We start from the raw sequence: 21,705 nt of genomic DNA on the forward strand, positions 1-21,705 counted from the left end.
GAGTTGTGTAATGCAGCCTCTGTGGTGGGCGCCAACGGCCTGACAGCCTGCAAGGCCTGGTCGCTGGGCTAGCACCGTTGCCTACGACTGTCCTGTGCTCTCCACGGGGGCGTCTACACGGCACCGGCACTCGACGGAAGATGCGCAATTTGAGCGAAGCAGATTGTGTATCATTGTGATTCGAAATAGCTTGTTTTGTCTACGGAGCGTCAAATTTCGGAATAAACCACTATGCCGAAATGTCCCTTGCGCCGCGTAGAATGAGGGTTACAGTAGCGAGCCCGAAATACGGGCTTGCTGTGAAGACGCAGGGGAGCTGTTCCCCGAAATAGCATTGCAGTATAGACGTAGCCAGACAGCCGATATCTGGGGAGAAACAGGCTATCACGCACTCCCCTTTTCATATGGCCTAGCCCTGGGCTAGGCTGAGATGGAGCTGGATTCTTCAGCCCCTCATTGGTATCTGACTGTTTCACAACCTGCCCTGCCTGTCAAGGCTGACTCTGAAACATTGGCCCAAATCTCTGGTTTTTCAGTGGAAAAAAAGTGACGAATGTCACCTTGCTCTCCTCAGAGGTTTTTACGCAAGTTTCTTGCCGTGGGCTTTTTATCCAGCCTCGTCGGCGCCCGAAGCCACACACCTCCCTGTTCCCGCTTGTTTGCTTGTCTTCAAAAGAGCAAACCGGCCGTGTCCGCCTCAGCCGGATATCTGGGAATCAGTTCCCCTGCGGCTGCTTGGCTGTCCTGGCCGGGATTTAGCCCTTCGTCCTGTGACCTGCTTTCTACGGGCAACGAAGGGAGCTGCGGCGGCGTGGCCGTGTCCAGGCGGTGAGCTGCCTACACAGATGGGGCACACCCAAGCGAAGAGCATACGCAGCAGAACCCAATGACATTGTAACCAGGCCCTACCAATGCTCCAGGATGTGAAATCTCCTCTCCCCTGTGAAATCTGGTCATGTGCGCTTACCCTGTACTGCGCAGATTTCACAGGGGGACCAGCCTTTCTCTAGTGGGGTCCTGGCCCAAAAGGCAGCTGCAGGGGGGCTCACCGGGTTATTGTGGGTGGCCTTTACTCTGCGCTGCCTGCAGATCTTGGTGGCCAGAGAGCAGCAGCTGCTGACCAAGGACGTGAGAAATGCAAACTGCGGCGGTTTCAGACACGTGAGTTTGGAGCGTGCCTGGGGGTGCAAGAGGACCCTTCTGCAGCCACAGTCCCCCTGGGATTCCCCAGACGTGGCACGCCCCTCACACTGGGGGAGGGGGCATTTCCTTTCCTCTCCCCGCAAGGGCCCCGTGGCTCTGGGCCCGGCCATGGGCTGTCAGCAGACAACGATCAGCTGGAGCGGCCCTTCCCCACAAGCCCCAGGTGCAGCCCGGCGGCTGTCCAGCCTGAGAGCTGCAGGCTGACAGCCTGTGCATTTGTGTGTGTGCCTGTAGGAATTCCTGCCCCGGGCGCTGGGTGTGAACAGGCCGTCAGAGCGAGCCAGCTGCTCCTGTCTGGGGTTCCTAACGGCACGGGAAACTGATCCCTTCATTCCACACACAATCCCCTGCCTGCCAGCTCAGCAAACGTTTCTAAGCCACCAGCACGGGGCGCGGGCGAGAAAACCAGGGCTCAGACAGCGGCCTGGGCTAATTGGATTGTCTGTCTGCCTCCTCTGTGCCGTTCCTGTGGGCCCCGGGGCGCTGGCAGCCGCCCGTCCTGCCATGCCACTGACCCCAGAGCGCCCTCGGCACGGGGCCTGCCCGCCCGCCCTCTGGCTTCCGTGGCCGTGGGGAGGGGCAGGGCTGAGCTGGCAGCATTGCTGGGCGCTCCTTGCTGAGGCTGGGTTACCGGCGGAGGGCGCCCCGTGTCTGCCTGGAACCGTGTGGGATCCTGGCCTGCTCACACGGCTCCGGCGTGCCACCCACGACCCAACCCCTAAACGCCCGTGAGCCACTAAGTGGGGTCTGGGCTCGTGTCATCTGGGAGAGCCGCTGACTCGGTGGCTGGGCTGCTACTCGGGGCTTCGTCTTTCCGAGGGAATGGGACACGGGGCCGTGTGACCTCTCCTAGCCCCGCTTGGGGGAGTCAGGGGGTGTCCTGGGGTGAGACCCCCCCCCAGCACCCCACTGGGTAGGGAGGGCAGGCCCGTGGCCGGGGGCGCGGTTAGCTCCATGCTGTGTTCATTGTGAGACCTGCCCTCTGGGCTGGGGCGCTTGGGCTTGGGGGGAACGGACGCGGGGTGGGTCCTGGCGAGGTTCAGGCGGGGGTGCGAGCCACCAGGTAATACGAAGGGGTGACTCTGGCTCTGCCAACCTGGCTTTTGTCTGAGCAAAGTAAAGAGGCTACTAGTCTCCTGTGTCCTGGCCCAGCTCCAGGGGGAATATATTTGTATCTGCCCCCCACCCGCACACCTTTCTCTCCTTCCTTTGGACACACCGGGCTGGTCTGCCGGCACGAAACTGTCACAGAGCACGAGAGCTGGAAGGGTCCTCGAGAGTCACTGAGTCCAGTCCCCGGCCCTCACGGCAGGACCAAGCATCATCCAGACCATCCCTGACAGGCGTCTGTCCAACCTGCGCTTAAATCTCTCCAGCGATGGAGATTCCACAACCCCCCTAGGCAATTGATTCCAGTGTTTAACCACCTGACAGGAAGTTTTCCCTAATGCCCAACCTAAACCTCCCTCGCTGCAGTGTAAGCCCATTGCTTCTTGTCCTGTCCTCAGAGGTCAAGGAGAACAATTTTTCTCCCTCCTCCTTGTGACACCCTTTTAGGTACTTGAAAGTTGCTCTCATGTCCCCTCTCAGTCTTCTCTTTTCCAAACTAAACAAGCCCAGTTCTTTCAGCCTTCCTTCATCGCTCATGTTCTCTAGACCTTTCATCATTCTCGTTGCTCTTCTCTGGACCCTTTCCAATTTCTCCACATCTTTCCTGAAATGTGGTGCCTGGAACTGGACACAAGACTCCAACGGAGGCCTAACCAGCGCAGAGTAGAGCGGAAGAATGACTCCTCGTGTCTTGCTCACAACACACCTGTTCATGCAGCCCAGAATCATGTTTGCTTTTTCTGCAACAGCATCGCACTGTTGACTCATATTTATCTTGTGGTCCACTGTGACCCCTAGGTCCCTTTCTGCAGGACTCCTTCCTAGACGGTCGCTTCCCATGTGTGAAATGGATTGTTCCTTCCTAAGTGGAGCACTTTGCATTTGTCCTTATCCTATTGACCTCAGACCATTTCTTCAGTTTGTCCAGATCATTTTGAATTATGCCACATCCTCCAAAGCAGTTACAACTCCTCCCAGCTTCGGATCATCTGCAAATTTAATAAATGTACTCCCTATGCCAATATCTAAATCACTGATGAAGTTATTGAACAGCACTTGTCCCAAAACAGACCCCCTGCAGAACGCCACTTCTTATGCTTTTCCAGCAGGATTGTGGATCGCTAATAACTACTCTCTGAGAACAGTTATCCAGCCAGTTATGCACCCATCTTATAGTTGCCCCATCTGAGTTGTATTTGCCTAGTTTATTGATAAGAAGACCATGTGAGACTGTATAGTCTAGGTATCCCACATCCACCGCTTCTCCTTTATCTACAAGGCTCGTTATCTTATCAAAGAAGCTATCGATTGGTCTGACATGATTTGTTCTTTACAGATCCATGCTGGCTGTTCCCTGTCACCTTATTATCTTCCAAGTGTTTGCAGATGATTTCCTTAATTACTTGCTCCATTATCTTCCCTGGCACAGAAGTTAAACTGACCTGTCTGTATTTTCCTGGGTTGTTCTTATTTTCCTTTTTTTGTAGATGGGCCCTATGTCTGCCCTTTTCCAGTCTTCTGCAATCTCTCCCGACTTCCATGACTTTTCAAAGCTGATAGCGAGAGGCTCAGCTCCCTCCTCTCTCAGCTCCTGGAGTGTTCTAGGATGCAGTTCATCAGGCCCCGGTGACTTGCAGATGTAACTTTTCTAACTCTGTCCTTCTGGGCTGCAGGGTGACTGCCTGCCCCTCCCAAGAACTGGCTGCACTCATGGTGGACTCAGCAGGAATCTTTCAGCAGAGCAGCAGCTCTCCTGGGGGTTTCTGGGTAACGCTGCAGAATCAGTTCAAACCAGCCCCACCCCGGCTGCCCAGCGAACCCCTGGTCGCCCCGGCCTGCGTGGAGCCCGGCCGTGCCCTCCCCAGCCGGAGTCTGCCACGCCAGCGCCGGTGACACAGCCTCGCTGACGTGCGGGTCAGAGTCCGCCTGTCCCCTGCAACGTCACTAACCCTGCTTGCGGTGGCAGGGCGACCTCAGACCCAGCAGCTAATGCAAGTGCAAACAGAGGCCCTTGGAGCAGGCTGCTCTCCCCAGCCCAGCTGTTTGCCAAGGGGCGAGACGAGAGCCTGCTCAGCAGCTGCGGCTCCCCGCGGCCTGTCGCAAGCCGGCATGGCTCTGGGCACAGTATTCCCAGCAGTCTGACAGCCGGCCCGCTGGGGGGGGTGCATATAGCTTCTCCCCAGCCCCCCCCAGCTGCTGAGCCAGATCCTCCTGGCAACCCTGACCCCCTGCACTGGGAAATCGCAGCCGTGGCTGGGGCCCTGTGCAAGAGCGGGGGGCAAGGAGCTGCCCCTTGTATCTTCTGAGCGCTGACAGGTGTCCCCGGCGAGCGCCTCCTCCTCTGAGCTGTGCAGGGCTCTTGCGGCCCTGAGCATGAGTTGCTGCCGCAGAGGCCGGGTTGTGGGCGAGCCAGAGAACGCAGGGCCGGGGACTGGCAGGGGCTGCTCGGGAAGATCTTTTCATTTGGAAACCGAGCCAATCTGATTCACACGCCAACGGGAAGGGACCTCGAGACTCCCCTGCCCTCATGGCTGGACCGGCACCGTCTAGAGCAGGGCTCCTCGACCTCGGAAGCCCCGGGGGCCGCACTGATCCTCGCAGCACGTGCCGAGGGCTGCAACTTGAGTGTGGTTGCATGTTCATGCAAATACACATGCAAATCTATGCAAATAGCTTCTTCCACACTGCCGGGCCCGACTACAAAGATTAAGGCCAGACGACACAACGCGCAGGCCCCATTCCAGTCAGTTCTGCTGATATTAATACAATGCACTGTTGACCCCATTTCCGCCCATCTGACAGCACTGTAACGCGCAACGTCAGTCCAGGAATTTAGCTACCAAAGCGCGGCTCGACAGCCGCTCGATTGACTCGCCGCCGTGCAGCGTGTTCCCAGTGGAGGCCACGTTCAAAGGGTCCGGCCCGTGGACCGCACGTTGAGCCCCACGTAAACGCAAACCGCACTGCGGGCTTCAGACAAACAGGTCACGGCCCGCATGCAGAGCTGAGTAGGCCTGATCTAGAGCTGTTTATCCAACCTGCTCTTGAACATCTCCAGTGAGGGAGATTCATCTCACAAGCTCCCTAGGCAATTGATCCCAGTGTTTAGCCCCCTGACAGGTAGGGAGTTTTTTCTACCGTCCAACCTAAACTCCCTTGTTGCAGTTTAAGCCCCTTGCTTCTTGTCCTGTCCTCAGAGGCTAAAGGAGAGTCATTTTTCTCCCTCTTCCTTGTAGCACCCTAGGTACCTGAAAGTTGCTATCCTGTCCCTTCTCAATCTTTTCTTTTCCATATAGGCTGTGTCTAGACTGGCAAGTTTTTCCACAAAAGCACTTGCTTTTGCGGAAAAACTTGCCAGCTGTCTACACTGGCCGCTTGAATTTCCACAAGAACACTGACTTCCTACTGTCTGAAATCAGTGCTTCTTGCGGAAATACTATGCTGCTCCCATTCGGGCAAAAGTCCCTTTTGCGCAAAAGGGCCAGTGTCGACAGCTGAGATTTGTTTTCCGCAAAAAAGCCCCGATGGCGAAAATGGCGATCGGGGCTTTCTTGCGCAAAAGTGCGTCTAGATTGGCACGGACGCTTTTCCACTAAAAGTGATTTTGCGGAAAAGCATCCGTGCCAATCTAGACGCTCTTTTCCGCAAATGCTTTGAACGGAAAACTTTTCCGTTAAAAGCATTTGCGGAAAATCATGCCAGTCTAGACGTAGCCATAGAGTATCCATAGCTTAAAAGTTTGTCATCGGCTTCAGAGACAATGGCAAACAAAGTTGCACGAGGGTTGTCATTTTACGAGTCCTACCAACTCTTTGAGCTGAACTCCAAAGATCCCAAAGAACTGGGTAGCGCTGTGGAAACAGTGACTGTGGGACCCCTCGTGGTCTGTTTCCAGAGCCTGTGGGGTGTCTGTCCCTCGGCAGAGAAAGCGAGTAACACGCTCACAGGGTCATTTCAAGGTGGGGGTGTGAATTCCCGGGTTTCCAGAGCCCGTGTGGTTCTATTTTTAGTCACGTTGGGTTGGATGTTTCTAAGCGACTGAGGAGCCGAAGTGCGGTCCGTTTGCAATGCAGCTGGAGCTCCTACGTCCCTGGGGGATGTGCAGAGATGGAACCGGGGCTCGGCTGCGTGCAGTGGAGAAATCTGCGCCACGCTGGCCTCGTTGGGCAGGTGCCCGCCGGCGGTGGAGTCTGAGGGACCCTGCACCCGCTGGGCAGACCCTGTCTGTGCTGCTGTCTGGATCCAGCGCCCTGCAGGCGGCCAAAAGGGGCTACGAGCTGCTTCGAATCTGCTCCGCTGAGTGCAAACAGACAGGGTACCCCGCTGGCGCCCAGGGGACCAACCACCCAACCCATAACATGAGAACAGCTTGGCTAGCGCCTGCCAGGGGGTTAATGGGCCTGGATGCCTGGCAGCAGGTCCCTCTGCTTGGATCGTTTCTCCAGCGAGTTACAGCTGAAGGGCAGCCACTGTACACCCGCGCAAAACCTGTCCTCGCCCGTCCGCCTCCGCCCTGCCGTGCACGTGCAGGCTCCTGTACGAGTCACCGATTTCCAGTAGGGTCCTTCGGGGGTCAAACGAACTGAAAACAGAAGAGCGAAAGAAAAGTCTGAATTCTTCTCCACTCTCCCGTCCAGAGAGACGCGGATCTCCTTTGACAGGCGCTTTGTCAAGAGGATTTGTGCTGGGGCAGCCAAGCCAAGCTGCTTGTTTTCCCTCAGGCACCGACTGCTCAGACAAGCGTGGGTTTGAGCGTGGGAACTGACACCCATAACCGTCACTACTCCCGGGCATGTGTGTTCGGAGGACGGTTCCTCTGGCTTCGGGAAGCCCTCACGTGGCCGTCCCACTATCTCTTGGATCGCTCTGCTTCTCCTTGCTCAGGAGTCTCTCATCCCGCCAGGGGCTCCGGGACATGGTTTGAGCAAACACCGGCACGAGGCTTGCGGGAAGCAACAATTCCAGTCGGGGGGCGAATGCCTGGAACTCAAAAGTCCTGATTCCCGGTCACCGTGTTCCCGTGCCTGGATGGGGCTGTGGGGGACCCCGCTACGCTCCCTGTGTCCTGCGGCTATGCCAAGCCCTGCTCCTGCCCGGGTGTATCTTACAGCCACCCCAGGGCTGCTTCCCCTGGCCCCTCTGAGCGCTGGTTGTGCCCTTGCCTCGCACCTGCTGCACCCCCCCACCCTGGGGCATGGCCCTTACGCCAGGTCTGTGCCCGGCCCCTGGATGGGGGGTTCCTTTAGTGTCAGGAACCCGTCAGCCGTGGCCCTCTCAAGAAAATATCCCTCCATCTAGAGCAGTGGGATGGTTGTGAAAAAAATTCTAGCGCTGCTTTGAGAAAGCCTGGCATGGGTGGGACTGGGCCCCGGGCAGGGGAATGAAGCGCTGCAGCTTGCACGGGACGCTGGGAACCTGCCACTTCGCTTGCTGTCGCTCGGTGCAATCAGGCGCTTAAATCAAACAGTGACAGTTCAAGCATGACGGATCGGCGACCTGCCCCGGCCTGGCAGACTCATCAGCTGGTCACACTGACCTTTGCTTTCCATCCAGCCGCTGGGCGTTCCAACAGCAGCACCTGACTCATTGCAGACGTGAGGTAAACTCCAGACACTCTCCTGGCGCTCGCGTAACGACCTCACCTCGCCGGCCCCCCCACATCCACAGTCCGTTTGGGGCCGTGGCGTGGTTGCAGGCTTTTACCATGAATAAACCTCGTGATGGCAGCAATGGAAATCTGAAATGTCACAGCAATTGTGTCTTTTGGGGGGTCCTGACCCCAAAAGAGTTGTAGGAGGGTCACAAGGGTATTGCAGGCGAGGGGCGCAGTATTGCAGCCTTACTTCTGCAGGGCTGCGGGCGGTGGTGCTGGGCAGCTGGAGGGAGGTGGCTGCTGCCTGGGAGCATGGGATGGTATTGCCTTGGTCAGCAGCTGCCACTCTCGGGCACCCACCTCTGAAGTCCGTGCAGATGGAAGGGTGGGCCCCTGTAGATATCCTTGCACCATCCTTTTGGGTCAGAGCCCCGCAATTAGAGAAACACTGGTCTTTCCCTGTGAAATCTGTCTGGTAAAAGCACACAAGACCGGCTTCATGGTGAGAAACCACATTTCACGGTCCATGATGTGATTTTCATGGCCCATGAATTTGGTAGAGCCCTACTCCTGCGAGAAGATGATTTCAGGAACACATGTTCCTTACGAATGCCCATGCTTCGGAGACAGACAGATGCAGATTTGGCAAGGATCCCGTACAAACAGGATCTGCTTCAAGCGGTAACTAAGTCAATATCCTTGTTGGAAGTTAATCACTGACAACGTAACAACTTTCTAGAGTTGTTAGGCAAAAGCTGTACTTAAGACAGAGTTCTTGTTGTACCGAGAGAGCTAGTGCATCAGAAAGAAAAGGGTTGGGGTTTTGTAGTTTCATCGATTTGGAAGCCAGAAGGAACTGTTGTTTATAGTCCTGACACATAGACCAATGCTACCCTTTATACAGCTAGCAGAGGGGTCGCCGTGTTAGTCTGAATCTGCAAAAGCGGTGAGGAGTCCTGTGGCACCTTATAGACTAACTGAAGTGTAGGAGCATAAGCTTTCGTGGGCAAAGACTCACTTCGTCAGACGCAGGTAGTGGAAATTTCCAGAGGCAGGTATAAATATGCAGGCCAGGATCAGGCTGGAGATGATGAGGTGGATCCAATCAGGGAGGATGAGGCCCACTTCTAGTAGCTGATCTGGAGGTGTGAACACCAAGGCTACGTCTACACTGGCCCCAAATTCCGGAAAAGGGATGCAAAGCAGGTAAGTCAGAATAGGGAAATGCGCGGGGGATTTAAATATCCCCCGCGGATTTAAATAAACATGTCCGCCGCTTTTTTCCCTGCTTGGGGAGAAGCCGGAAAAAAGCGTCTAGACTGGCACGATCCTCCGGAATAAAGCCCTTTTCCGGAGGATCTCTTATTCTTACTTTCAGGTAGGAATAAGAGATCCTCCGGAAAAGGGCTTTATTCCGGAGGATCGCGCCAGTCTAGACGCTTTTTTCCGGCTTTTCCCCAAGCCGGAAAAAAAGTGGCAGACATGTTTATTTAAATCCGCGGGGGATATTTAAATCCCCCGCGGATTTCCCTATTCTGACTTACCTGCTTTGCATCCCTTTTCCGGAATTTGGGGCCAGTGTAGATGTAGCCCAAGAGAGGAGAAGCTGCGTTTGTAGTTAGCGAGCCATTCACAGTCTGTGTTTAATCCTGAGCTGATTGTGTCAAACTTGCAGATGAACTGTAGCTCAGCGGTTTCTCTTTGAATGGTCCTGAAGTTTTTTTGCTGCAGGATGGCTACCTTGAGATCTGCAATCGTGTGTCCAGGGAGATTGAAGTGTCCCCTACAGGTTTTTGTATGTTGCCATTCCTAATATCTGAATGGGCCTCATCCTCCCTGATTGGATCCACCTCGTCATCTCCAGCCTGATTCTGCCCTGCATAGTTATACCTGCCTCTGGAAATTTCCACTCCATGCGTCTGACTAAGTGAGTCTTTGCCCACGAAAGCTTCTGTTCCAACACTTTGGTTAGTCTGTAAGGTGCCACAGGACTCCTCGCCGTTTATACAGCTAGGGTCCCACTAGCAAAAGCTGGTGCATATCACCCATTTATATCTGATGTAGTTCAAATCAGAGGTGCCCAAACTGCCCAGCTGAGGGGGCATCTTGCTAGGAACCTGAGGGATTTGCCAAATTTGCACGCACACACACACACACACACACACACAGAAAAATGGAGCAAATTGTGGTTTTTTTGCTGTTGCTATGCCATTAGCTGTACCCCAGAGGCACTGAGACCATGGATAAGAGAGAGCAAAATCTGCTCTACTCCCTTACCTGAGCACCAATTGGCTTTTAGCTCTTGTGGTAGAGGCATATGGCTTTAGTCTTTAAGGTTGCAGGTTCAATCCCTTCTGTCGACAGCCAGGCTCCGTCAGCTTTAGGTGGACTTCCCATAGAAAAGCTCACTGCAGGCCATCATTCCTCCTCTTCTCCCAGAAAATCCCTTTTCTGCTCACTGACGATGCTGGGTCCTTCCCAGGATCAGGTCATACCAGTGTGACCTCCAGTTATCCTAGTGTCAATAAACCCAGAGTTAGGGCATGGCCCCGTCCCAAACTCCTCTTCCCACGTTAGTAAAGCATTTACGAGCAAGAAATTAGTGTGGCAAGAAATCATCAGGCCTTTAACACAGATGTTTGTATGAAACCATGGATAAAAGCAGGGCCTGAGTCTTGTGGACTCACACCAGTGTGGGATGTACCCAAATGTTCTCTGCTACACTTTTTTGGTACGCTACAGGGGAAGGACGGCGGGTAGGTTGGCGCCACCAGAGGTGCCTTTCTTGTGAAGGACAAAATGCACCTCTGTATTTCTTGAGGTTCTACAGTTTGCTATTTGTTCTCCTTTTTACCTGGGACATTCTTGTGAAGAATGTGCTATCAAAACACGGATAAAGTACCTGCAACTTTAGAGTCAACCTACAATAAACTTGGGCAGGAATATGTCCCTACTGAGCTATTAGAGATGGTTATAAGTGGCATTTTTCATATGGAAAATTGCTATTTTGGGGGCAGAAATTCAAATACTACAAAGTTTTGGTCAACACCTAGAAATGTTGAGGAATTCAGGTATTCAATGGCAAACCAAACATTTCAGACACTTCTTGCAAAAAAATGTGGCTGAGTCAAAAATGCAGTTTGCCATCCACAGCAGGTTAGATGGAGAATGTTCAGCCAGCTGTAACACATGCCTGCATCTTGTGTGTCTGTCTTTTTCATAGGTACCTAGCAATGGAGGAACACAGAACTTTACAATGGTCACTTTGAGGGTAAATATGATCTGCATTTCTGGTAGTTTTTTTTTCTCCTACAAAGGTTAATGCTGAATCCAGTGAGGTTTTTTCCCCTTGATTTATAAAGAGGAATTTCTCCCCACCCAACCTAATCAACTGCTAACTGATCCAGAAATTCAAATCCAAGCTGAAACTTGTGCTGGAGTGGCACATTTCATTTCACATCCTGTGGATCACGTTCCTCCCTTGTAAAACACCAAAGGCTTCAATGAAGAGAGAGCAGGGAATAACTATTTCCTGTGTGTCTGGATTGATTTATGTTAAAGTTCTCTGTGCTTCAGACAGTGAAATGACAGCTCCATTCACAGAACCACCAGCTGCGCGTCTGACACCAGCACATACTAAACATGCTGAAGGTGGTTTTTTGTTTAGTCATTTGAGTTAATTGCTTTGATATTAAAGTCCATGTGAAAGGGATTTTGTAAGGGGTATAATGCTTAAGAAGATCAATAGAGGATTTTAACCAGCTAATCTTGCCATAGATCACTGCCTAAGAGGTTGGAATCAGTACGTGGTTGGAGATTTTTTCCTTGGTAGTTGCAGTTATCCACGTGAGGATGTCTGAAGTTAATGGGGAGCATAAGTCGTATCGGGCCCATATGCAGGAATTTGTGTGTGTGTGTGTGGGTGCAAACTGGGAGGAACTGATGGCTGCCTCTGTCCCAGCCCAGCCCTGCCCTCGGCCTCTCTTCTCGGGGAGGACAGTGGGAATCAATGCCAGGCTTCCCCCAGCCAGCAAGAGCACAGTGGAGGGATGCTGGCAGCCCGCCGCCTCTACTTTCCCCCTGCCAGCTGGAGCACAGGGGAGGAAGGCCAGGGCAATGTGCCTCCCCTGCTTTTCTCGGACTGGCTGGAACTGGCCCCATGGTAGACTATGAAGCACCGTGGTGGGATGCGTTCACACTCCCTCTGCATACGGGCCTGAGAATGATGGGAAGAATGACTCCCGTTGTGAAGCGATGAGGATAGAGAAGGCTCAGGGCTTGTTTTAGAAAGAAGGGTGGTCCCAGGCTGAGTGTGATGCCACTGAGATTACATGTCCCGTCAGGGGTTCCTCGGAGCACCACGGACAAGTTCTGCTAATTGCCACAAGATGAGATTTGAGAGGCTTGGGCTCATCCTCTGCTGCCATGCTGATCTGTGTCATGATATGCCAGCACGTAGGGGGTCTTAAAGCCAGTATAGCCACCCACCATTGGCCTTTGGAGGCTAGCCCTACCCGTGCCTCAGTTTCCCCATCTGTATCATTGGGTTAAAGTAAAAGTTGCCAACTCTCCCAGACCGGGCACCACTGCCGCAAATGGCGTCCGGGAGAGTTGGTAACCCCAGGTTAAACAGAACGGGAGGCAGGGCTGGCAAAAACATCCGTCCAAAGTGTGGCTGGTCCATCAAGCCCAAGGAAACTACAACTCCCAGCATGCACCGAGAGCCTTTGGCCAACGGCTGCCGGCCCAAGGGCTGCCGCGATGCATGCTGGGAGTTGTAGTTCTCAATGGGATCCAGCCAGGGAGTCCCGCGGACTCGCTCTACCCAGCCTGTTCTAGGGTCACTGAACCCCCCCCCCCCCGCGCAGACCCCGCAAAACTCCCTTTTATTTGGCCCACGTTCAGGACCTTTCACCTTCGGGGACCTCAGCTCCACCAATCAGCACTCAGCTTTCCAGGGGCTGACCCTAGAGAAAGCCTGATTATAACTAGGTCAGTATTGCCGCCAATCGCTTTTCACATGGGCACGATTGATTATTATTTTATTTTAATCCATTTCGTTGAGCGGCACATTTTTGTTGGGGTCACTTCTACCACGCGTCCTCCGGAAGGCGCTTCCATCGGTGCAGGCACCGCGGTGGGCAGCCCCGCTCCGCCGAGGTCTCCGAGCGGGCACGGTGCCGGGAGAGGACTACAACGCCCAGGGTGCCAGGGGCTGAGGACGAGGCCCGTCCGCGGTCTCGTCCAATCCTAACGGGCGTTGGGCCAGCGAGCGGGGGATTGGCTCGGCGAGGCCCCTCTGAGCCAATCGCGGCGAGGGGCGGGAGGAAGGCGTCGAATGCGTAGGCCCCATTGTGGCCTGGGGGCGTGGCGTGCGGGCGGGCGGGGGTGACGCGTCTGCTTCCAGCTCAGCGCGCGAGGGGGGAGGGTAACGGCTGCGCTCGCGCCGCTCGGCAGCAGGATGCGCCGCCGCCTCCCGGCCGCGGGGCGCTCAGCGGGGGGACGATGAGGAGGCCGCCCCGCCGGCTCCTGGCCCTGGGCTCCTGCCTCGCCGTCTGCTGCCTGCTCTGGTGAGTGCGGGGGGGCCCCCCGGCCAGTGGGGCCCTGTGACCCCCCCCTCCCGGGAACGGCCCCCCCGGCCAGTGGGGCCCTGTGACCCCCCTTCTGGGAACGGCCCCCCCCCCCGGCCAGTGGGGCCCTGTGACCCCCCTCCCGGGAGCGGCCCCCCCCGGCCAGTGGGGCCCTGTGACCCCCCTTCTGGGAACGGCCCCCCCCCCCGGCCAGTGGGGCCCTGTGACCCCCCTCCCGGGAACGGCCCCCCCGGCCAGTGGGGCCCTGTGACCCCCCTTCTGGGAACGGCCCCCCCCCCCGGCCAGTGGGGCCCTGTGACCCCCCTCCCGGGAGCGGCCCCCCCCGGCCAGTGGGGCCCTGTGACCCCCCTTCTGGGAACGGCCCCCCCCCCCGGCCAGTGGGGCCCTGTGACCCCCCTCCCGGGAGCGGCCCCCCCCGGCCAGTGGGGCCCTGTGACCCCCCTCCCGGGAACGGCCCCCCCGGCCAGTGGGGCCCTGTGACCCCCCCCCGGGAACAGCCCCCCCCCCCCGGCCAGTGGGGCCCTGTGACCCCCCTCCCGGGAACGGACCCCCGGCCAGTGGGGCCCTGTGACCCCCCTCCCGGGAACGGCCCCCCCGGCCAGTGGGGCCCTGTGACCCCCCCCCGGGAACAGCCCCCCCCCCCCGGCCAGTGGGGCCCTGTGACCCCCCTCCCGGGAACGGACCCCCGGCCAGTGGGGCCCTGTGACCCCCCCTCCCGGGAACAGCCCCCCCCCCCCCGGCCAGTGGGGCCCTGTGACCCCCCCCCGGGAACAGCCCCCCCCCCCGGCCAGTGGGGCCCTGTGACCCCCCTCCCGGGAACGGACCCCCGGCCAGTGGGGCCCTGTGACCCCCCCCTCCCGGGAACAGCCCCCCCCCCCCCGGCCAGTGGGGCCCTGTGACCCCCCCCCTCCCGGGAACGGCCCCCCCGGCCAGTGGGGCCCTGTGACCCCCCCCCCGGGAACAGCCCCCCCCGGCCAGTGGGGCCCTGTGACCCCCCCTCCCGGGAACGGCCCCCCCCGGCCAGTGGGGCCCTGTGACCCCCCCTTCTGGGAGCGGCCCCCCCGGCCAGTGGGGCCCTGTGACCCCCTCTTCTGGGAACGGCCCCCCCCGGCCAGTGGGGCCCTGTGACCCCCCTCCCGGGAGCGGCCCCCCCCCCCGGCCAGTGGGGCTCTGTGACCCCCCTCCCGGGAACGGCCCCCCCCCCGGCCAGTGGGGCCCTGTGACCCCCCTCCTGAGAACGGCCCCTTCTTCTGGGAACGGCCCCCCCCGCCAGTGGGCCCTGAGGCCCGGGTGTGGGGGTGTCCCCCCCATTCTGGGAACAGTCCCCCCGCCTGTAGCCCGGGATGGGGGGTGCCTTTTCTTCTCCGAGCTGTGGAAGCCCCCCCATTCCAGCGGTGCCCTATGTCCCTGAGTACGGGGGTGTCTGCCCCCCGTTCTGGGAGTGGCCCCCCTGCCTGGGATACGGGGGTGCCCCCGCGCTATGTGGGGCGCTGATGCGCCAGTGGGGCCATGCGCCTGGGGCTCTGGGGTGCTCTCTGCTGCGTGCTGGCCTTGCTGTGACTTTCCGTCACTCCGGGTGCGCTCTAGCCCTGCCTGGGGGGTTGTCGGTCCCCGCCTGTGCGGTGTGACGGGGGTCCTGTTGCCCCGGGGCAGGTCTCCCCTCTGCCTGTGCTGTGAGTGGTGGGGTCTCTTGCTCCCTGTCACCCAGGTTTTCAGGCGAGGTTGCCTTCTAGGCTTTGTCTGCATTTAAAAGTTTAAAACGCAGTGGTGGCAGGGCTTTAAACTGAAAGTGGCCGCAGCTGGAGTGCTGGGAGAGAGCTCTCCCTGTGCTCTTTGTAAACCACCTGCGCCAGGAGAGTAGCTGTAGCCTGTTTCACACCCTGGAGCCAGAAAGTTACAGCGCTGTGAAGGGCCAGTGTACACTTAGCCCTGGTCAGTCTCTCCTTCCTGTGGCTGCAATACCTCTTTCCACAAAGGCCCTCTGCTGCACCCAACGATGCTCCAAAGGACAGGTGCTTTAACTTCCCTTCAGGGGGACACTGCAACTCAATTGCTGTACCAGAAAACAAGTCCCAGTAATCAACCTCCATGTCTGCTGGATTCCTGGTGGGTAGAGAAGCAGCTCTAGTGTAGTTCAGAAAGTGATTTTAGGAAGGAAGACCTTGTCTGAGCATAGAATGGGATTGTTTCTGTTGCAGCCCAGGCTGAGCTGAATGGTTTACAAAATTATGTAAAATCTTTAGTTGGGAAATACGCAGTGTGCATGGGAAGATATCTCTTCTCCTTCCACCCATTGTGTGTGAGGTGACTGGGCCCATCACCCCTAGTGAAATAACTGTGTTGTGGTGTGTGTGAAACTCTGTGGAATCCTGGGGGTGACTTACAGCAATGTTTCTTAACCTTTTTGATAATAGGACTGGCTTGCTCCCTTCTTAAACTATCAGGAAAATCTTAGGCACTGGCACCAATCCATGGGCCAGTTGTTGAGAGACTGACTTACAGTATTAACTCTCATTTCTCTCTCTCACTTTGCAGTCTGGCTGAACATGGTTGTGGTCCCCATGGCCTTGTGCAGGGCTAACAAGTTTTCTATGTAGCCTCTTTGTAAATAATTTTATGTTCGAATGGCACCACTACCCTCTCAGGCACATAACCTGAGTGTCATCTTCAACTTTGCCGCCTCTTTAGACCACACATTTAGATTGTTTCACATTCTTGAAGTTTCTCTTAACATTTTTTAAATCTGGGTTTTCTTTTAAATTCATATTTCTAAAACTCTCATTGTATCTGCCATTCAGGCTACTTCAGAAACCTTTTTCCTGACATCTACTTCCCATTGTGTGCTCCTTACTCTTCAGATACATTGCAACCCAAAAAATCCTGTTTTGTCCTGTTTTGATCATGTCAGATCTATCAGATATCTTCTTTCTTTCCATTTTAAAATTGCGCACAATATAGCCTGTCTGAGCTTGAAATATTTGTCATATCCTGACCTGTATCATGATGTCAGCTGCTTTTTTCCTCATAAGTACCTTTGTGCTTTCTTTTACGTGTGGCGTTTGCTCCTTGAACTAGTCTGTAAATCTTCTTCCATTTCCTTTCAAGTCTTCAAGATCCACTTCTGCTGCAATGCCTTTGATAAGGTGCTAACTGAGAGTGACTATACAACTGACTCATACAGGCATCTAATATTTTTAAAAGCTGTATACATGTGGACTGTTCATGTTGTCTTGCAATTACTCTGGTCTTCTGCTATTTCCACTGTGGCTTTGTGTTCTAAATTTTTGAGGCAGACTATTCTGCTTTTCTTAAGTGCTATTGCTGTCTATTATAGGAAGATAAAAGAATCCTGAAGCAACAAACAGGAAACATTAATACATGTGGAGAGACATTGGTAGAGACTTCACTGAAACCTGTGGAGAAGGAAGGTGATAAATGCACGCTTCATGTGGGATCGTAAGAGAGAGTGAAAGAATTTAGGGATGGGATATATCCCTCTCTTTATTTTCCAGTTTCATAAATAATCACAGGATTGACTTAATTGCTTGCTTGTCACATTTCACGTACAACTTCCAGAAGAATGTCTCACTAGCCTCTTCACATTGGTGTTGCAAATCACACAAGAGGCATGTCAGAAGTTTGCAACTTATTTTAAAAAGTGTGCTGAATTAGGACAGTTTTGCTCTGTATATATTTTTGTTGACAGTCAACCTTGTAGGCAGTTACTGTCAATATGAGCTTTTGGAAGATATTGGCAGTGGGTCATTGCATTCCTCTTCCTCTGAAATTTACTTAATTTTGTTTGAAAGATAACTAGTGATACTGGATTCTCTTCTAAAAACAAATTGTTTCTTGAATCCCTGAGCTTGTCTTTTTGAAAAATTTCAGAATAAAAAAATCAATATAGCATTTGTGTATTAAAACTGTAGGTGGGTTCTCTACTTGAATAAACTACAGATTTAGAGAACTAACAGGGCAAGAGGGAACATTCACAACATTGTGGTGAGAGCTTATAGTGTACAAAATGTTTCATCGTGTAATGTTCTAAAATCATAGAACTGGAAAGAACTTCAAGAGGTCATCAAGTTCAGCTCCCTGCACTTATGGCAGAGCCAAGCACAGATGTTTGTTTAACCTGCTTTTGAAATCTTCAATGATGGAGATTCCACAACCTCCCTAGGCAACTTATTCCAGTGCTTAATCACCCTCACAGTTGGGAATTTTTTCTTCATGTCCAACCTAAGCTTCCCTTGCTGTTTGAGTCCATTGCTTCTTGTCCTATAATCGGAGGTCAAGGGGAACAATTTTTCTCCCTTCTCTTTCTATTATAACCTTTTAGGTACTTGAAAGCTGTTATATCCTCTCAGTCTTCTCTTTTCCAGACTAAACAAACCCAATTTTTTCAGTCGTGTCGCGTAGATTATGTTTTCTAGAACTTTGATAATGTTTGCTCTTTTCTGCACCTTTTCTAGTTTGTCCACATCTTTCCTAAAATGTGGCGTTCAGAACTGGACACAATACTCCAGCTGAGGCCAATCATCACAGTGTAAAGTGGACAATACAGTATGGTGGATCCTTACCTATTCAGTCCCAATTTACTCTATTTGGGTAGACTCACAGGTAGCTCTTTGAATTGCATTCATCTCCTCAGTGTCGTGTTTGGGGCTGATGATAAATTCAGTGACCCAAAGCGGCAATTACTTAGATTGTCCTCATAAGTTCCTTGCATTTTAAGAATAGTCTTTTTTAGTAACTATTGAACAAAAGATCACAGCGACGTCTATATATATTCTGTGGTAGAGTCAGAAAAGTTAAGATCCCTTCCACTTGGTGATAAGCAAGTGTCAAGTTCTGCAGATTACTGGAAAGAAATGTGCTGTCTTGGTATAATTCAGGCAACTTTTAATTCCACTATTTTTTTTAGTTTGGGGAAAATTTGCTCAGATTTTTTTTTACCTTTTATTATCTCTAAATCATTCAAGGCTGGATGACAACTATCAGGCAATATGCTGATCAATCTTGGAGGCTGTACTGTAGTTTGTCAACTTTAGCAGTAAAATTGTCTTCACTATCTCAGCTGGCACAGACACTCTTCTTGGTGTCTTTTATTAAATAGTCTAGGTCAGCGATTCTCAACCTACTTACCATTTTGTTACCAATGTGACATGGGCCAGAGATTGAGAACCACTGGTCTATATGTGGTAAGGAAATAAGATTAATACAACTCTGATTCTTAAAACAGTTATCTAAAGTAAACTTTGTGTTGGTAGAAGGTGCTGGTTGGGCAGTAATAGAGAGTAAAATGCCCATGTACAGAATGGCGGTACACCTTTTTCCAACTCAGTCTTTCAATAAACCCCTCGGATCTGAAAAGCTAAGAAATAACTCTCCACTCGTATGAATTCTATAAATTGTGTATTGAAACGACACACTAACTTCAGTTGTGTTATGGCTGCTTGATGGGTAAGAAATCCAAAGAATACCAAGTCTCATTTCCAATCAGCCACCAAAGAATCTAATAGATAAGGGATACAGTACCAGCTTTGACTTTAGGGGTAGGATAGCACAGTGGTTTGAGCATTGGTCTGCTAAACCCAGGGTTGTGAGCTCAATTCTTGAGGGGGACCATTTAAGGATCTGGGTCAAATCTGTCAGGGATGGTATTTGGTCCTGCCGTGAGGGCAGGGGACTGGTCTTGATGATCTCTTAAGGTCCCTTCCAGCTCTGAGAGGTAAAATGTGAGTCGATTTCAAGTGTCTGCAGTTCTTATGACAAACCTTGTGACCTTACAGTCACATTTCCTAGTCATTACAGTTCTTTTTCTATGAAAAACCCCGCACTATGAGGGCATAAATGTTTCTACAGAGGAAAGTAACAATGAAACCGCCTACCACAGATTATCAAATGTACAAAGGAAATGAGGAAAGATCTTACACTTTTATTTCTGTTACCATTATTATAATACTTTTAGCTCCTATAGATGTGGCTTAAAGCCATTCAGATTCTTAGTCTCACTATTTGGACTAACTTCTTCTGGATCAGCTAGATCAGTGGTCTCCAACCTCTTTACACCCAAGATTACTTTTTAAATGTCAGAATAAGCCAAGATCTACCGCCCCATCCTTCCCCCAAGATCCCACCCCTTTCTTGAAGCCCCACACTCTCTATTCTCCTCCTCTCCATCGCTTGCTATCCTCAGCCTTTATATACTCTACACTGCCACTTTTTTTCTGATTCTTCTGTAGGAAGAGATTTTTTCCAACATTGGTCCAGTCTAGACAGGCCAAAATGTCAGAAAAACCTCTTCTTTCGGAAGCCCCCTTATTCCTCATGGAACGAGGAATACAGGGGTTACTGAAAGAGCATGTTTGCTCTTCCACTAAAAAAAGCAGAACAAACATGTCCCTGGATGCGGAAGACTTTTTCCAGGATACCTCTAGAATCCTGGAAAATCTCCTGCAGTCTAGCCTAACTCTCACTGGGCTGAGACAGGATGTATGGGCTCTGTGGTGGGAAAGAGGGGTTTGAGTGTGGGAAGGGTGAAAGATTCAAGCTCTGGGAATAAATTTGGATGCAGGAGGAGGTGGAGAAGGGGACGCTGGCTCGGGAAGGGGGCTCAGGCTGGGGAGTGTTGGGGTCAGATGGAGGGTTGGGGTACTAAGCAAGCCACAGGCTTGTGGATGTAAGGGTGCAGGAATTTGGGTTGGGGTATGTGAGGGCCTCAGGGCAGGGGTGGTCCAGTGTATGATAGGCTCAGATCTAAGGTCTGGGAGAGGAGGGGTGCAGGAGTGTTATAATCCTGCGGCCAGATAGGGGCGTGGCCCCAATTGGGGGTTTGTTGGCCAGGCTTCATTTTTAAATAAAATACTATGTCAAACACAAAAAGTTTCTGCAATGTCTTTATTTATGAGAAGGGCAAGGAACCTGTTTTGAGTCAGGGGTCACTGACCCACAGAAAAGTCAGTTGGGGGCCACACAAGTGAGATGCAAAAAAAAAAACCTCCTCCAAAAACTCCCCCAAGCCTCACTAATGTGGCCCCAACTGTGCTGTTGGGAGCAGGGAACATGGTATTGGGGAAAGGTGCTAGTGGGTGCTAGGGCAGGGGCACGGTGCCAGTGGGGGGATAGAGGAGAGGGGACAGGGAGTCCCCTGCACCTGCCTCCTCCCGGGACTCCTCCCTCTCCTCCTCTCCCCCCCCCCCCCCGCTGAGGAGGGAAGCCTGGCACGTGCCTCCTCTGGGGATGACTCTCCCCTCGTGCCGAGTAGGCACGCCCCGGCGCGCCACAGACCTGGGGGAAGGGATCAGCCAGCACACTTCCAGAACCCCCCCGGAAGTGGCGCGTAGCTGCAGGACTTCCGTCCACCTCGCAGGAAGCCGGCATTACCTCTAATGTCGCTTTAAGTAGGTAGTGGGGCTTCTTAGAGGGCGGGGGGAAATAGGGGGTGGCCCGAACGCCTTGCAGTCGACTGGTTGAGTCCTCGCAATCGACTGGTTGATTGCTATTGATGGGTTGGTGACCACGGAGCTAGATGATTCCTGAGTTTGAACCAAATTACATTTTAGTTGCAAGTGTCCTTACCTGTTACCAGCTATGGATTCTAAGAAACCTAAAAGGATCTGGAAAAATCTCAACTTTGATATTCCTATATTTCTTATACCGTGGCCATTTGGATACTCATTATGCACCTAATTTTACATTTGTGATCCTCCTATAAACATGTTTTTTTATTGGGATAGTTTTGTTTCTCTTAAAGATACTATTTTCTGTATTAAAAACCTATGGAGCAAGAGTCGATAATTTATGGGCTAGCAACTAAAACAGGAGTATCATTCATTTTCTAGCATTTTTGGGGATTAAACAGTTACATTTTGGAACTTCATCTGAACATAAAGCTTTGAGGCAAAATGCATAAAGTACTGCATATAGTGAAACCACATCTTTCTAAAAAACTGGATCAATGACATACTGTCCCTGCATCCCCCCTGCATCCCCCTTCTGTTCTGAAATGTGATTTGTCCTTTTCATATGTGTTCATTTTTTTAAATTGTATCCTTTGGTATATATGGTTGCGACTATTTTCTTCCACTATTTGATCTGAGGAAGTGGGTCTGGTCCACGAAAGCTCATCATCTAATAAACCATCTTGTTAGTCTTTAAAGTGCTACATAGTCCTGCATTTTGCTTCATACTGTCCCTGGTAACTGA

At 52.9% G+C, this 21,705-nt stretch overlaps 1 protein-coding gene across 3 annotated transcripts in view; it reads left to right on the plus strand.

Annotated features, from left to right (window-relative positions):
* Positions 1-13,273: 13,273 nt before the first annotated feature.
* The window catches only part of SUCO (SUN domain containing ossification factor), a 61,232-nt gene continuing 52,800 nt past the window's right edge, over positions 13,274-21,705 (plus strand). For 2 of the 3 annotated variants that reach the window (XM_075937059.1, XM_075937060.1), the window contains exon 1: positions 13,275-13,476. In XM_075937059.1, coding sequence (XP_075793174.1) covers positions 13,412-13,476 — 65 coding nt within the window. In that variant the 5' untranslated portion in view covers positions 13,275-13,411. Of the gene's footprint in view, positions 13,477-21,705 lie in introns of all 3 variants that reach the window. The other variant, XM_075937061.1, reaches the window with a different exon arrangement.

The sequence above is a fragment of the Pelodiscus sinensis genome, chromosome 9 (assembly GCF_049634645.1).
Source record: "Pelodiscus sinensis isolate JC-2024 chromosome 9, ASM4963464v1, whole genome shotgun sequence".
NCBI lineage: Eukaryota > Metazoa > Chordata > Testudines > Trionychidae > Pelodiscus > Pelodiscus sinensis.